The following is a 17,761-nucleotide window of genomic DNA, read 5'->3' as shown; positions in this document are numbered from 1 at the left end:
TGGACTCAAAGCTCTGGAATTTCCTTCCTAAATTTCTCTCCCTCTCCTCCTTCAGGATACCTCTTAAAACATAGGAAAAATGTTGAAATATATTACTAACGAGGTTTGAACAAAGCACTTAGAAAATCTGAATGCCTTCATGCAGAATCAACATGGTTTTGTGAAAGAAAAACCTTGTTTAACTAATTTATTCGAGTTCTTTGAGGAACTAATAAGTAACATGGATCAAGGGGAAGCTGTAGATGTGGTGTACTTAGATTTCCAAATGGCCTTTTCAAAAAGATTGCATCAAAGGTTACCACACAAAGTAAGAACTCATGGTGTAAGGAGTAATATATGAACATGGACAGAGGATTGGCTAGCTAACAAGCTGCTGTTACGGACCAGATCAGAAACTCCAAGGTATGCTATGAAGTTAGCTTAGACGCCAACTGCTTTTGATTTTGGCATTAGTGTGAGCATAAGGCGTTTTGCTCCAGGGGTGATTCCATTGACCCACAAAACAAACTTTATTTAATAATACAGTTTAACTATAACAAAAATCATTAGCATAACTTTTACCAAATGAAATACTGAAACATGACAAGGTATAATTCTTAACTGCTAGCTATCGCTATTAGTTCCAATTTCAGCAATAACCCCACAGATGTAAACTCCTCTTCAGAATCAGTTAGCAAAACACACGGGCTTATGTGAGTTGCTGGTCCTCGAGCCTTTTAATCCCTCTGGACAGAGATACAGAGAGACACCTGTCTTCTGACTCTCAGACTGCAGCCTCTAGAGAAACACCTGTCTTCAAACAGCAGAACTCCAGAGACACCTGTCCTCACACAGCAGAATTCCAAAGAGAGAGAGTGGGAAAAAAACACCTCTTGCCTTTTGCAGACCTCTGGAGAGAGATCCCTATTTCCTAGCAGGTCCCAGACTTTAATTTCTAGAGAGAGAAGAAAAAAGAGCTGCTGCTTTAATCAAATTCAAACAACAACTGCCTGTTTGTCTCTCAGTAAGCCTAGAGCACATGACGCACACATGTCAATCAAACTAATTAAATCCTACTCTGAAACCCCAGGGGACAATACAAAAAGTAACAAAACTGCATTAACTCATGTTGAAACAAACATCCGAATAATTAGGAGTAATTATTCTTCTGAAAGCTCAGCGTGTGGGCAGCCGGTTGTAGACAATTGGCACCGTTTAAACAGAGTTGAATCTTAACATCTCCTTCACAAAATAAATGACACAAATACATTCCTTAAAGGCACAGTGTCATCACACAATGGGTCATTTTCAGGTTGGCAAGCTGTGACTAGTGGAGTACTGCAGAAATCAGGGCTGAGAAGCAACTATTTAAAATCTATATCAATGACTTGGTTGGAGGGTTGTTGCTAATTGTATAGTTGCTAAATTTGCAAATGACACAAAGATACGTAGATGGGTAAGTTGTGAAGAGGACATAAGGAGTCTGCAAAGGGATATAGATGGGTTAAGCGAGTGGGCAAAAATTTGGCAGATGGAATATGAGGTGGGAAAGTGTTAACTTTGGTTGGAAGAATATTATTTGAATGGTGAGAGATCACAGAACTCTGCAGAACAGAGGAATCATGGATCACAAAAGAGTCAGTATACAGATACAGCAAGTGTTTAGGAAGGCAAATGGAATGTTGTCATTTATTGTAAGGTAAAGAAGTTTTACTACAGTTGTACAGTGCATTGCTGAGACCACATCTGGAATCCTATGTACAGTTTTGGTCTCCTTACTTAAGAAAGGATATAAATGCATTAGAAAGAGATCAGAGAAGGTTCATTCAGTTGATTCATTCAGTTCAGGGTGGCACGGTGGTACAGTGGTTAGCACTGCTGCTTCACAGCGCCAGGGACCTGGGTTCAATTCCCGGATTGGGTCACTATCTGTGTGGAGTCTGCACGTTCTCTCTGTGTCTGCATGGGTTTCCTCTGGGTGCTCCAGTTTCCTCCCACAGTCCAAAGATGTGTGGTTTAGGTTGATTAGCCATGCTAAATTGCCCCTCAGGGGATAGCAAGGGTAAATGAATGGGGTTGTGGGGATGGAGCCTTGGGGGGGATTGTGGTTGGTGCAGACTTGATGGGCCGAATGGCCTCCTTCTGCACTGTAGGATTCTATGAGTCTTGGGATGAAAAGCTTACCTAATGAGGAAAAATTGGGCCTGTATCTTTTAAATTTAGAAGAATAAGAGGTGATCTTATTGATACATATCAGTTCTTGATGGGACTTGACAGGGTGGATGCTGAACGGATTTAATTTTACTCATTCATGGGATGTGGGTTTTGCCAACTAGGCCAGCATTTATTGCCTCTGAAAAGATGGTGGTAAGCTGTAGTCTGTGTGGTGGACATACACACATTGTGCTGTTGGGAAGAGAGTTCCAGGATTTTGACCCAGCAACAGTCAGATATATTTTCAAGCTAGGATGATGAGTTGCTTGAAGGGGAACTTGCAGGTGGCGGTGTTCTGATGCATTTGCTGCCCTTGACCTTCTAGATGGTAGTGATTGTGGGTTTGGAAGGTGGTAAGGAGCTTTGATGAGTTGCTGCAGTGTATTTTGTAGATGGTATGCACAGCTGCCAGTGTGTCAGTGGTGGAGGGAGTGAATGTTTTGGGTGGTGTGTGAATCAAATGGGCTACTTTGTCCTGGATGATGATGTTGAGCTTCTTGAGTGTTGTTGAAGCTGCATCCATCCAGGCAAGTGGAGACTATTCCATTACACGCCTGACCTGTGTCTTGCAGATTGTGGACAAGCTTTGGGGGAGTCAGAAAGCAAATTACTTACTGCAGGATTCCTAGCCTTTGACCTGCTCTTGTACGGCTTGTCCAAATCAGTTTCTGGTCAATGGTAACCTCCAGAATGTTGATGATGGGGAATTCAATGATGGTAATGTCAGATCAATAACATCAAAACCATTTCACACTTTATCCTTTTAAAAGTGTTCACTTACACCACTCTCTGCAGAGACCATATTTATCTTGTCCTTTATATGTTTGGGTGTTGAGATTTTTACAAAGGGGTAAATTGTTACACTTCAAGATCACAATTGTAGTTAACCAGTATTGCAAAAGAAGTTTCATTTCATAATAAACTAATGATCTGTGTTTATTGAAAGAAGACCAGTTAAAGTCTCTTTTATGCTGGGTCTAGCATTAGTAAAAGTTTACAATTGCCGTTTTGGCGAGTGAATTAAACATTTACACTATCGTTACAACCTGTGGGGAAGTGGGTTAGAATTAACCGTGCACTCTTCCCATCACAGTCTCCGAACAATATCCATACCAGCTCTCTGCAGGAACACACCACTTGGTGTGGAAAAAGGTTTTTCCTCACATCACATCTACATCTTTTGCCAATCACTTTAAATCGGTGTTGTCTGGTTCTCAATCTTTTTGCCACTGGGAACAGTTTCTGGGAACATCGGCTTATATACATAAATGCATCTACTTTCCAGTTTCTCCCTATCTACTCTAGATCCAACATGATTTTGATCAAATCTCCTCTCATCTTTCTCTTCTCCAAGGAAAACAGCCCCAGCTCCTCCAGTCAATCCTCATTGATGGAGACCCTCATCCCTGCAGCCATTCTCAAGAATGTTATCTGCAACTAATACCTTTGTGGGAAGAATTTGTTTCTATTCCTTTCTGCTTTCACTGGTTTGAGTGTGCAGGCAGGGCATTTTATTAATAAGAGTTAAAGTTTAGCTTCCGTTTCTTAAAGGAATAGCTTACATTTAGATAGTGCTTTTCAAACCTTGGGATGTTCCCATTGCTCTTTACAGAAAATTAATGACTTTTGAAGTGTCAGTACCTTTGCATGTGTCAAAAATGCTGCACAGCAAGATCCCACAGACAGCAATATGATAATGACCAGATTTTTCTGGGGTTTTTTGGTGATGTTGGTTGAAGGATCATTGGGGTGGTCACTGGGGAGAACACCCCCCTCTGCTGTTCTTCAAAACGGTGAAATGAGGGTCTTTTATACCTGCCTGAGAGAACAATCAGTGTTTTGGCTTAACATAGCATGCAAGGTCAACACCCTCCCTTACCCTCCCTTGGGTGTCACGGTGGCACAGTGGTTAGCACTGCTGCCTCACAGCGCCAGGGACCCGGGTTCAATCCCCAGCTTGGGTCACTGTCTTTGTGGAGTCTGCACGTTCTCCCCGTATCTGCGTGGGCTTCCTCCGGGTGCTCCAGTTTTCTCCCACAGTCCAAAAGATGTGCTGGTTAGGTGCATTGGTCATGCTAAATTCTCCCTCAGTGTACCCGAACAGATGCCGGAATGTGGCGACAAGGGGATTTTCACAGTAACTTCATTGCAGTGTGAAACTTTATCCTGCAAGTATCAGAGGGTTAGTAAATAGGACATGAGTTAGATACAGAATGAAGCTGTTATAATAGAACATAGAACATAGAAAGCTACAGCACAAACAGGCCCTTCGGCCCACAAGTTGCGCCGATCACATCCCCACCTCTAGGCCTATCTATAGCCCTCAATCCCATTAAATCCCATGTACTCATCCAGAAGTCTCTTAAAAGACCCCAACGAGTTTGCCTCCACCACCACCGACGTCAGCCGATTCCACTCACCCACCACCCTCTGAGTGAAAAACTTACCCCTGACATCTCCTCTGTACCTACCCCCCAGCACCTTAAACCTGTTTCTGCCTGGACTACATTCCCATATTTAAATTCAGATTGTGTTGAATTTTGTTCTGATTCTCTTCAGTTTTTCCACAGTGGGTTTTTACTGTTTAGACTGGGGGCCCAGTGGTTCAGATTCAGTTGCCATCTTGACAGCTGGAATTTGCCGGTTTTTGGGTTAGAAAAGTTTACTTTACGATGAGAATGATATGAAGGTGTCAATAAGTGTCTGCCTCCGAAACGTCCTCCTAAAGAACATTAGCTGGCAGCTGATGAAGGGTTCCCACTGGTACAGAACCTTGTTCAAAACCCAGGCACCCAGTTTCAAATCTCGTAGCCTCGACTAGAACACACTCTACTTCCTACAAACTGACGACAACCTTATGTCTCGATGGTGTACCTCCTGACTGACTGCAGACATCACCAACCCCCATCTGGTAACTGACCCGAGTGGTGAAGTCCCAGGTTTCAACTTTCCACCGCAAATTTGGATAACCCTGAATCACTTGGGAATGGGCCAGGGAAGATGGAGCCACTTGTTCGACAGATGGAACCTGAGGAACAGTTCAGATTGTAACAGTGGCCATTCAAGTCAGACTGTCACCCACATACTGAACTCCTGCCCTGAGAGATCCCAGCATCACAACCATTTACACCTTGCCAGCTGAAGCTGTCAAATGGATTGTTAACACCAAGCACACACTTTACTACAAGTAAAGATACAGAGCTAATGATATGGCTACAATGAACTACATTTCCCACAATGCTCTATTTCTTTCTGCTTTCACTGGTTTGCGTTTGCAGACAGGGCATTTTGATAATTGTAGTTTTTTGAAGTGTCGGTACCTTTGTAAGTGTCGGAAATGCTGCAGGCAATTTGTGCACAGCAAGATCCCACATACAACAATGTGATAACGATCAGTTTTTTTCTGTGTTTTTTTGGTGATGTTGGTTGAAGGGTCACTGGGGAGGTCACTGGGGTGGAAAATGCACTGAGGAGAGCGACAGCGAAGGCTGGTGCTATCGAATTGACAAACATATACATCATTTTAAAATCGAATTTACAATTAGACAATGCCAAACCATAACCACAATAGTCTACAATCTCACCAAAAGCAACGATGGGCAATTCTCACCATTTGCACCATCATCTTCTACAATATAAGAGATGCAACACTGAGTGTACATGCAGCTTAAGTGATGACAAATATGTGCCACTGAGTTTCACCCACATGTTTATACCCCCTCTGCTGTTCTTCAAAACTGTGCAATGAGGGTATTTTACATATATCTGAGAAGGCAGACATAGCATGTAGGAGTCAGCACCTTCTTTTGTTCTGCAAGTAGCAGCCTTGCATTTTTTTTCTGTGCCTAAGATCCTGGAGTGGGATTTGAAGCCACAACTGCCACGCAGCTCTGGTTTATCGGAAGCTCCGAGTGCAGCAGAATCTGTCACTCAGTTCTCTGAGCTGACTGAACAGGGCGCGGATGCCATTTGCCACTCAATCTCTCCTGCTCCAAGACAGCAACGCCCCCCCCCCCCCAACGCTAAACCTCGCAAACAAGCGATGCCGAAAGCTTGAACAGGCTGACCAAGACTTAGTAAAATGCTGACATCTCGACAATGTGCTCCAAATGTGGAAACATAAACATGGGGGTGAAACTCAGTGGGACACTGATTTGTCATAACTTAAGCTGCATGTACTTAAGCTGCATGTACTTAAGTTGCATCGCTTAGATTGTAGAAGATGATGGTGCAAATTGTGAGAATTGTCTATCGTTGCTTTTGGTGAGATTGTAGGCTATTGTGGTTATGGTTTGGCACTGTCTAATTGTAAATTCGTTTTTAAAATGATGTATATGTTTGTTAATTCCATAGCACCAGCCTTCGCTGTCGCTCTCCTCGGTGTATTTTCTCAATTCCTCCTTCATTCAGTTATTTTTCTTGGAGTACAAAAGAGTGGCATTATTGCCGCAGTTCCGAACCCTAGTTAGACCGCATTTGGAATAACTGCATTCGGTTCTGGTCAGTGTGCTATATCTCAGCAAGACTACAAAAGTCCTAAGGGGCGGGAGCCACAGCAGAGATTCACAAATTCCTAGCCCTTCTGTCACACACGCAATGTTCTTGAGCTCCAACGACAGCTTTGCGACATCTCATTGCACCTTCTCCCGAACTCCCTTAGCCATTACTTGGTACCACAATCTAACGACTTAAACTCTAAAGTGAGAAGGTCACCTAATCACTGCTACATGTTTCACTTTATGATTTTCCTTTGTCTGTCTAACCTTGGTAGAATTCTACACTTGCCTGTATCTTCTCGCCCACATTTCTCCTCTATCCAAACTCTCTTTTCAATTTTTGTGATACTGAGGAGAGTCCTTCTCACTGTCAGTGGGTACAGCCACTGAGGGTAATGTCAGTGGGTACAGCCACTGAGGGTAATGTCAGTGGGTACAGACACTGAAGGTAATGTCAGGGGGTACAATGAGGATAATGTCCGTGGGTACAGACACTGAGGGCAATGTCAGTGGGGTACAGACACTGAGGGTAATGTCAGTGGGGTACAGATACTGAGGGTAATGTCAGTGGGGTACAGACACAGGGTAATGTCAGTGGGTACAGACACTGAGGGTAATGTCAGTGGGTACAGACACTGAGGGTAATGTCAGTGGGGTACAGACACAGGGTAATGTCAGTGGGGTACAGATACTGAGGGTAATGTCAGTGGGTACAGACACTGAGGGTAATGTCAGTGGGTACTGATACAGGGTAATGTCAGTGGGTACAGACACTGAGGGTAATGTCGGGGGTACAGACACTGAGGGTAATGTCAGTGGGCACAGATACAGGGTAATGTCAGTGGGTACAGACACTGAGGGTAATGTCGGGGGTACAGACACTGAGGGTAATGTCAGTGGGCACAGACACTGAGAGTAATGTCAGTGGGGTACAGACACTGAAGGTGGCAGCACAGGTGGAGAGGGTGGTGAAGAAGGCATATGGCATGCTTGCCTTTATTGGATGGGGCATAGAATATAAAAGTTGGCATATGATGTTGCAGCTGTATAGAACGATGGTTAGGCCACATTTGGAATACTGCGTCCAGTTCTGGTCGCCACACTACCAGAAGGATGTGGAGGCTTTGGAGAGAGTACAGAGAAGGTTTACCAGGATGTTGCCTGGTATGGAGGGTCTTAGCTATGAGGAGAGATTGGGTAAACTGGGGTTGTTCTCCCTGGAAAGACGGAGAATGAGGGGCAACCTAATAGAGGTGTATAAAATTATGAAGGGCATAGATAGAGTGAACAGTGGGAAGTTTTTTCCCAGGTCGGAGGTGACGAACACAAGGGGTCACGTGTTCAAGGTGAGGGGGGCAAGGTTCAACACAGATGTCAGGGGGACGTATTTTACACAGAGGGTGGTGGGGGCCTGGAATGCACTCCCAAGCAAGGTGATTGAGGCGGACACGCTGGGATCATTTAAGACTTATCTCGATAACCACATGAGCAGACTGGGAATAGAGGGATACAAAAGAATGGTCTAGTGGGCACATGAGCGGCGCAGGCTTGGAGGGCCGAAGGGCCTGTTCCTGTGCTGTATTGTTCTTTGTAATGTCAGTGAAGTACAGACACTGAAGGTAATGTCAGGGGGCACAACACTGAGGGTAATGTCAGTGGGTACAGACACTGAGGGTAATGTCAGTGGGTACAGACACTGAGGGTAATGTCAGTGGGTACAGATACAGGGTAATGTCAGTGGGTACAGATACAGGGTAATGTCAGGGGGTACAGACACAGGGTAATGTCAGTGGGTACAGACACTGAGGGTAATGTCAGTGGATACTGATACAGGGTAATGTCAGTGGGTACAGATACAGGGTAATGTCAGGGGGTACAGACACAGGGTAATGTCAGTGGGTACAGACACTGAGGGTAATGTCAGTGGGTACTGATACAGGGTAATGTCAGTGGGTACAGATACAGGGTAATGTCAGGGGGTACAGACACAGGGTAATGTCAGTGGGCGGAAAGGTAGATGTGGAATATCAGCCCTGAGCTTACAGCAGAGTATGCCAGAGTGAGACCTCCACCTGCTCCCGCTGTTTATATTCTTGTGCAATGCAAGTTGACATTGATTTGCAGTCAATGTCGGTGGGTTTTTAAAATTCATTTATGGGACATGGGCATCGCTGGCTGGGTCAGCATTTATTGCCCATCCCTAGCTGCCCTTGAACTGAGTGGCTTGCTAGACGATTTCAGAGGGCAGTTCAGAGTCAACCACTGTGGCTCTGGAGTTACATGTAGGCCAGACCAGGTCAGGACGACAGATTTCCTTCCCTAAAGGACATTGGTGAACATCAGATATATTGAGGAGGATGGGAGTATGAAAGAAAACTCGCAACTTCACAGCGCTTTCAGAGCGACCCAATGTTCTCCAGCCACTGCGACGCTTTTAAATACAGTAAGAAGTTTAACAACACCAGGTTAAAGTCCAACAGGTTTATTTGGTAGCAAAAGTTGTTAAACTTCTTACTGTGTTTACCCCAGTCCAACGCCGGCATCTCCACATCACGCTTTTAAATTACAGACCCTGTAACAAAGCGGCAGCCAGCTTGGTGCACAGCAAGATCCCACACTGCAGCAGTGCCGCAACAGTGATAATCTACTTTACTTTTCAAAGTGGTTTTGGTTGAGAGATAAGAATCGGCGGAGGGGGGACGCCTCTGCGTCCTGGGCAGATTGCCAGTCTGCAGATTCAATGTCACCGCCCGTCCCAAACTCATTCCGCAACTTCATCCAGAGAGACTTCAACTTGGAGAATAAGTTTTATCCCGGAACCCGTGACACCCCGGCGAGTAATAATTCACTTTTAGCAGTGGCAAATAAACGGCAACTTGCTCATGAAAGCTCGCAGCCGCCAGTGTGAACACAGTTACACAGCGGGATGAGAGCATTGAAACCGATCAAATCCTTTTGATCAACTTTGACTTTATTAAATGGAGAAGCAGACGCAAGGGGCCGAATGGCCTACCCGTGAATCGTAGTTTCCTGGTTACTACACAGCCTTCCCTTTTATTTCTTAATCTGCCCTATGCAGAAAGAGAAAGTTACATTTGTTTTTCACACTAAGTTTCGATCAGAAAATTGGAGCGAATGCCTCTCGGCAGCTGAGTCTAGCCCGGCGTCAGAGTGGTCTGTTTAAAATGCGAAAGTCCACTCGGCCCATCCTGCTGGTGCCGGCTCTCCCATACAAGTCCCGGCTCTTTCCTCCTCTATAATCTTGCAATTTTGAAAGGTCTCCATTAATCTTTCGTTGGGGCTTGTTGTTAAGCGAAGAGTCTTTGCTTTTTCAATTTGTTACAGGCATCCGTGTTCCAAACATCTGAGCGATTGTTTCCTTGTTAACGGATGCTCCCAGCACGCTCACGATTATACAGAAAAGGAGAAAGTTTCAGGCACGGCACCTGGTTAAGACTCACAGAATCTAACGTAGTCCAATCTCCCGGGGTCTCTTGAGATTAAAGGAATTGATCGGGAAATCTCAAATCCCGATTTAACCAATTTTAGGTTTTACTGGTCAGCTAAATGGGGCACATTACGCGTTTAAAAAAATACAATCTTGTGTGAAACTATTGTTTTACATAACCCCCATCTCTTCCCCCCATCCAATTTTAAGAGTGATTCAGCAACAGGATCGACAAGAAGCGCCCCTCATTACTCCACCCCAAACTCCACCGTCAAATTTATCACCGACATATTTATCCGTTAGATGTTGCAACAGCCACTCCGCAGCCTCAGCATCTCTTTCGGATCCATCCATCCAATCCTGGGCAAATCTTCTGACATGTCTGACATGGCAATGATGCTCCCAAGTGGGTTCTCGGAAGAAAGTCTCACCTAGTCCCAAGAATGGATCAATATTTCGCATCCCATCCGTGACATTCTCCTGAAAGGGGAAGGGACAAGTTGTCAGGTCAATTGCTGACAGCCATTAGAGGGCAGTGTTTGGAATAAACAAAATAAAAGGCAACTATTCCTCCTGTTCGATTTCAATACATTTACATATTTCCAGTTAAACACCTGTCTTTCTACACTGCATTTGTGTTCGATTAAAAATCGACAAATGACAACACTGGGAGCGTGGCCGTGACAATCCAATCATTTTTAGATTTTCTGCAAACATTTATTGCTCTTTCCACCACTTTTCAAAAATTAATTTCCTTTGCAAAACAAATACAGGAGTGTACAAATTGCCAATTGCATAAAACGTGCTCCTACAATTGATCAAAATAATGACTGGGCGTTACAAAAATAATGCCCGGCTTATTGAATGCTGTGCTCAAACGAAAAATGCGGACAAACCGAGTAATTTTTGATTATTCAACATTATTAATTATAAAACGGAAAACAATTTTATGGCTCTGGAAAAAAAGTATTTGCCTGTATTTCGTTGCATGAAAATTGAAAGAAAAATTTAAAGTAACGGAAAATACTCAAAAAGTATCAAATGCAATGATAATTTAGTAGCTGGAAGCCAAAACACGAATAGGAGGTCTTAATTCAGATGGAACTTGGACCAGTTTGGGCTGTGGTCCGTCTTGCAGGCACTTTGGGACAGAGATTGCAGCAACTGAATGTGCTAGAGAATGTTTTTTTAAAACTAAGTACAGATTTTGATGAGAATCCCTCTGGGCTGTAGGATGGGGGGTTGGGGGATGGGCAATGGGAATTCCTGCAAACTTTTGGGAAAGTTTTTCCCCAAAAAAAGTTTGGAGTGGAAGTGGGCGCAAAGTGATGACGTCAACCCCAACCAGGCTTTAACCTTTCAACTCTTCAACATGGCGGCAGTCTCGAAGAGTTTTAGGCCGATATTGGGGGCAATTTGCTGAGATTGTGCAAAGGGGCAGGCACCCCTGGATGGGGAGAGGCACCAGATCGATCCCTGGGCTGCTCCCCTCCTGCCCCCTTCCGTTTTGGGGCGAGGAGACCGTGGTTTTGTTGACTTATTTTGCAGGTTTTCATCCCGAGCCCGACGTGAGATGAGGTCTCAGACAGGGTGCCAGGTACCAGAGAGTCAGGCACTCAGCATCCATCCCTTGGCCAGGTCTCTTCACAGTAAACTCTGGGACACAGCAGCAAGGTCCAACTCCTGCACACAACTCATACACACAAACGAAAAAATAAACAAAATAAAATAAATTATTAATAAAACACAAATAATGCAAATTTTCATCTTTATCAATTGGTATACTCAACGTTAAGATTCATCATCTGCTGTACGTCAGACACTTTTGGTAACAGTCAAACTCGATTTAAACCTTTAAATTACATTTAATAATGTTTTATCTAAGGGGAGAGCTTCTCTTGCGAGTAGCAGATGCAGCTATTAACGCGATTTCAAAACTACCGGTGATATTAAGGTGATATTTAATATTTACCTGGGGGTGTGGACCGATTTTCGTAATTCCTGATCCTATTCTTGATGAAATCATAATTGAGGGAAGAATACATATGGTAATACGCACTTGAAGCTCGCCAGCAAAAACATTATTTTTGTTTAGAAAAGTAACAATACGCACCTGATACTTTCTCCAGACACCACTCAAGTATCCTGCTCCTCTCTGTCTAAGTTCATAAGTATTGATTTCACTGTGCTGAACTCGTTTGCTATGTGGAGAATGGACATGTTCCAGGTTGATGTGTCGCAGTGCCCTGCCGACCCAATGAGTTGCCACACACCCCTCCAAAGGGAGATGGATATAATTGACACTTTCTGGGTTACTAATTAACCATGGTATACCTAACCGAAAGGGTAAATTGTGTTGTGATAATGGGAGAAGATGTGTTCCATTCTGTTAATGTAAGCTGCCTAATGGGTTAACTCAATGACATACTCTCCTGGGTAGCATGAAATGTCAACTTTCCATATGTCGTTGTATTTCTTTTTAATCCAGGGCTGTACTGCACATCCCACAGGTCTCACAGAGGCAGGGTCGGGTTACCTGCTCCCTTGCGCTCAGACAACAGGCACTGGGCTATTAAAAGCTCTCGGAGATACTTCTCTAATTGAGATCTACCCCCACTTGTACAGAAAGCAGGGAAGAATGCCCTTGACACTGAGTGAGCAACAAAAAATATATAAGCTTCCAGTTCATGAAATCTGAACGCCCAAGTAAAAAATCAGTACTGCAGGTCGATTCCATGCCTTTAACCAGGGGATCTAGTTTTTCAGAGCTACTTCACAAACCCCACCCAGTCCTCCTGTAAGTCAGAATGCATTTAAAATGTTGTGAGGACAGATTATAACCTACGGATTGCAATCACCCCATTCATGTTTGCCCCTATTTATTCCAGCAACACAGAACTCTGCAGGAGAGACAGAGAGAGAAGTGTGGCCCCGAAGGATCGGGAGACTGAGAAAAAACTGAGGGGGTTTCTCTCTCCCCCCACCCCCCTCTTTTTCCTTGCTTGCTTGACTTTTATTTCAGCAGGTTTGCTGCTTATTCACGTCACAAGGTTGACAGCTTTGCACCAAATCAGATCGCTCGTTGAGTTGGTCCACGAGGCGTCACTGGTTTAGTTCAGAGCTCAGAAGCACCGTGGGACCACACTCTGAGGTCGGTTTAAAGGGCTGTGGGGTTTTAAACAGATCGTGTGTGCCTGTGAGTTTGGCTCCCCTCTCCAACACACATACTTCAAGATGGTAAGTGAATTTGAGCAGTTGAGCATTAGGGTGGAAGGAGGGGGGACCCTGTAAACATTTATTTACATTATAGAACGTTTTAAAATCAATCAGGAGACTGCCTTTGAAAGATATCAGGGAATCTCCCAGCTCAGTGAACCCTGTACCTGAACTCGGGAATCAAACTCTGACAAGTCGGAAAGGCTGTCCGCAAGATTGTTGCTTTTTCTCTATCCCGAATGTTACTCCCACAGATCTTCCCAACCAACTGAAAAGGAGCTGCGTTCAGTCTGCTCTTTGAGAAGGATCTTTTACTCTGAGGGGGACAGTGTGTGAAGCGAGCTCGCTGAGAAAGGAGAAGGGGATTGAGAAGACTCTAAAGCACCGGGCTGTAACTCACTGACTCTGCAACTAGCTCCCACACACTCCCAAACAAAACAGCAACAGAAAGTTGGATGCAGTGCCACTTTGTGAATCGTTTCTTCCTCTCAGAAGCTATGAGGGTCCAGAGGCTCCAATTCTACCTGACCACTGTAGCTTTCTAATTCCACTCAGACCCCACTGGAGGCGGACTGATTCTTGTGAGAATCCTTGTGTTTCACATCAGATTCAGGCCTCTGAATCAAAGTGTACCTACAAGCCCATGCCCTTGCATTATTCACCGCGCCCAGGGACTCAGCCAGTGATTTACTGCTCAGGGTAACTCGGGCTGATGGGCTGCTGATGTCTTGCTAGCATGGGAATGATGCAGCAGAAAAATGTGCAGTGGCTGTGCTGCTCAGCGTCTCCGAGAGAGAGGATGAAGGAGTTGATCAGACTGGGGATCCTGAGTTAATAGTTGAGTTTGCAGGGTATAGAAATCCTCCAGAGCAACAGCTTCAACGGGAGACGTTTCAAAAGTTTCCCACGACTTCTACACCAGTTTAAATGTGTGTGTGTGTGTGGGGGGGGGGGGGGGGGGCAGGGGAGAAGGTATTTGATGTGTGGTTTTAGGGTTGTGCACTTTGAATGGAATATTTCCTCATTCTGTAATCTGATTGCTGTTGCTGCATTGTTTAATGTGTGTGGGTGAGAGCGAGTGCAACTTCTTTTCTATTCAGTGTGTTTGGGGGCTGGAAACTAACGTTTGAAGAAGGTGGATAATGTTTCAATAATGGGCAGGTTCACTCTCTCTCCTCTCCCCCCCCCCCCCCCCCAACACACACACACCCCCTTTCCAGGCTTTCAATGGGTGTGTTTCCTTTTACTCTCCTCTCTGACAGTTTCTATCTCTCCTCGTTAACCCTTCTCCTTTCTGTCTATCCCAACCCTCTCTCTTTCACTCCATCTTTGTTACTCCTCCTTCCCTTTCAATTTGCGCCTCTCCTCCCTCCTCTCTGTCACTCCATCCTCTCTGTCTCTTCTTCTCTATGCCTCTCCCTCTCTATCCTACGTGTCTCTCTCTCTTTATGCCTTGTTTCTTTCACTCGGTTTTTGACTATCTGACTCCTTCCTCCGCCTGCCCCGCCCACCGCCCCCCCCCCCTCTCTCAGGTTGTTACTGCCTCCCTCCCTCTTTATCTATTTTTCTCTACTCCTTTCGTTCTCTCACTCCACCACTATCTCCCCTCCATTCGCTCCTCAGCAGATTTATCTGTTTGCCCCTGCCACTTTCAGTTTTGTGTGTGTTCCCCCCCCCCCCTCTCAGTCTCCTTTCTCTCTCTCCTTCAGTAAGTTGGCGTTCTGTTTCTGTCTCCATCGATCCCTCTCTGGTGAGCGCGCGGAACTGGAAGCCACGGGAATCCCGCTTCTCAACTTGTAAAACTGCGAACAAAGTTGTGAAAGTTGTAAATTGGAGCTGCTGATGTGCGTGTGAGGCCAGTTGTGTGAGTCAGTCTCTCACCGGGGGGTGGGGTGTGTGTGGGAAAGACACTGCTTGTGCCAGATAGGAGACAGTTAGATGTCCGGGAATCTCAATGTGCCGGGAAAACAGAAACAGACCCCACACCCGCCCAGAAACCAACAGCAGCACGAGTTTCAAATAGTTTCGCGAAGTGAAACGCAAAACAAATGGGCAAAATCCAACAAATGCGAGAGTTGGGGAAGACCTGCCAACTCTGAGAATGGCGGAGTTCCAACCCGCGAAAATCCTTCCAGTTCTAATTGTGATTCGATTCTTATTTTTCCAATTGTGTGTGTGTGTAACCACCTCTCTCGTTTCCTCCCCCCCCCCCACCGCCCTCCTACCCCCTCTCCTCCTACCCCCTCTCCTCCCTCTTTCTTTCTGCCTCGCCCTCTCTCTTTGCTCCCTCCTCCCACCTCATTCCCTCTCTGTCTGCCCACTCCCTTCCGTCTTTCTGTCCCCATCCTCTCTACTCCCCTCCCCGCTCTCTCCCTCCCCCCTCTCCTCCCTCGTTCATTCTCTCTTCCTCTGTCCGCCCCCCCTTCTTCATCCTCTCTCTTTTTGTCCCTCTCTTCCGTCTTTCTCTACCCCACCCTCCCCTTCCTCTTCCCCATTTCTCTCAACCCCTTCTCCTCCTTTCTCTCCCTTCTCCCCCCTCCGCCTTTGTCTCCCCTCTCCCTTTTCTTTGTCCCCCTCCCTCTTTCTCTCTCCCCATTTTTATCTCCCCCTCTCCCAATTCTCTCCCTTTCTCTTTCCTCTCCTCTCTCCCCCGTTTTCTCCTTCCCCTCCTCTCTCCCCCGTTTTCTCCCTCTCTTTCTCCCCATCTCCCCCTTTCTCTCCTCCCTCCCTCTCTCTCTCCCCCCTCTCCCCCTTTCTCTCCCCCTCCTCCCTCCCTCTCCCTCCTCTCCCTCTCCCTCTCTCTCCCTCCTCTCCCTCTCTCTTCCCCCTCTCCCTCTGTCGCCCCCTCTCTGCCTCCCACTCTCCCTCTCCCCCCTCTCTCTCTCTCCCCCGCCACCCTCTCCTCCATCCGCAGAACACCATTCTGTGCTGCCAGGACCAGTGCTTTGTAGGAGAGCAGGACTATGAGTACTCTTCCTCGGACGCGACGTCAGCCAGTGTTGACATTTCCATGGAAACCTGGTACTCTCAGTGTCCGGGCGGTCTCCTGGACAACAGCAGAAGCAGCCAGCAAGAAGCACAGCCACAAGGTAAGAGACACAACCCTGGACACAGCAACTCCCCCAGAAACCCTGACCAGTCAGTGCAGCAGGGACTGGGTCCCCCCAAGTGTGCCAACAATAGACACTAAACTCTGAGAATAGTCACTAAACTCCAAGAATAGACGCTAAACTTTCACAATAGTCACTAAACTCTAAGAATAGTCACTAAACTCTGAGAATAGTCACTAAACTCTAACCGCAAAGGGGATTCAGCGCAGGTTAACCCAGCAGAACTGTCCCAGCTCCACGGTTTACTCAGCTCCTTCTTGCTGCGTCTTTCTGGGGTTTTTTTACACACTCTGTTACCTCGACCTTTGGCCTTCTCGCCTGGAACCCACCTCTATAAATAACCCGGGCTAAACATTAAACCGACAGTCTCCGCCTGCTCTCAGTCGCGTGGATAGACTGAGTTCCCGCTGATTGACTGCGGCTCCCAGAGCCCGAACTGTCGGAGACTCGAGTCCCAGAGGAGGGGAGGGAAACCGGTGTCGTGGGGAGCCTGGTTGCGGCGGGGAGGTGGGGGGTAGGGAAGCTGGTCTGGCTGCGGGGTGGTTGACTTATCCTCAGTCATCAGGGATAGTTTATATAGACTGGCACCCAATGATATGGATGACCTGATATACTCTGGCACCCAACAGCATGATATTGTCTATATATTGTTCTATGTTCTATAGCTTGATTTCTATGTTCTATAGCTTGATCTTGGTTTCAGATAGAGCTCGGCACAACATCGTGGGCCGAAGGGCCTGTTCTGTGCTGTACTGTTCTATGTTCTATAACTCAGTGACTGGCATCACTGTATGATTTGTTTTCATTTCTCACTAGACTACTTCTTGGAATATGACACTGCTGTGCATGATGATTTCAGGTGGACTGGCCACTTATCATCCCAGCTCTATAAAAACAAACAGGTAATTTGTTGCTAAAATTCTCAAGATTCTGTGAATCTGCTCGCCTGTGTTTATCTAATGTGTACCAAGCCAATAACCATTGAACAATCAGAATCAAATAACTTTATTTCCTTACAATATCTGTGATCCAAGAAAACAGGAACAGGAGGAGGACATTCACCCCATCAAGCCTATTCCACCATTCAGTTAGATCATGGCTGACCTTCATCTCAGCTCCATCTTCCACCCAATAAATTGACAAAATTTTCAGAACCTTTGCTAAAGAACAAAGAAGAACAAAAAACAATACAGCACAGGAACATGCCTTTCGGCCCACCAAGCCTGCGCCAACACATGACACCTTTCTAAACTAAAGACCTTTGGTGTCTACATGGTCCATATCCCTCTATTCCCTGC

At 45.8% G+C, this 17,761-nt stretch overlaps 1 protein-coding gene across 1 annotated transcript in view; it reads left to right on the top strand.

Annotated features, from left to right (window-relative positions):
• Positions 1-17,761, top strand: part of gmnc (geminin coiled-coil domain containing) — a 143,385-nt gene that overhangs the window by 121,286 nt on the left and 4,338 nt on the right. The window contains exons 4-5 of the mRNA XM_078203852.1: positions 16,268-16,442; positions 17,280-17,365. Of these exons, the coding sequence (XP_078059978.1) occupies positions 16,268-16,442; positions 17,280-17,365 (261 nt within the window). The remainder of the gene's footprint in view (positions 1-16,267; positions 16,443-17,279; positions 17,366-17,761) is intronic.

This window comes from Mustelus asterias, chromosome 3, assembly GCF_964213995.1.
Source record: "Mustelus asterias chromosome 3, sMusAst1.hap1.1, whole genome shotgun sequence".
Taxonomy (NCBI): Eukaryota; Metazoa; Chordata; class Chondrichthyes; order Carcharhiniformes; family Triakidae; genus Mustelus; species Mustelus asterias.
Note: the sequence above shows the minus strand (reverse complement) of the source record. Positions and strands in the feature narration are given on the sequence as shown.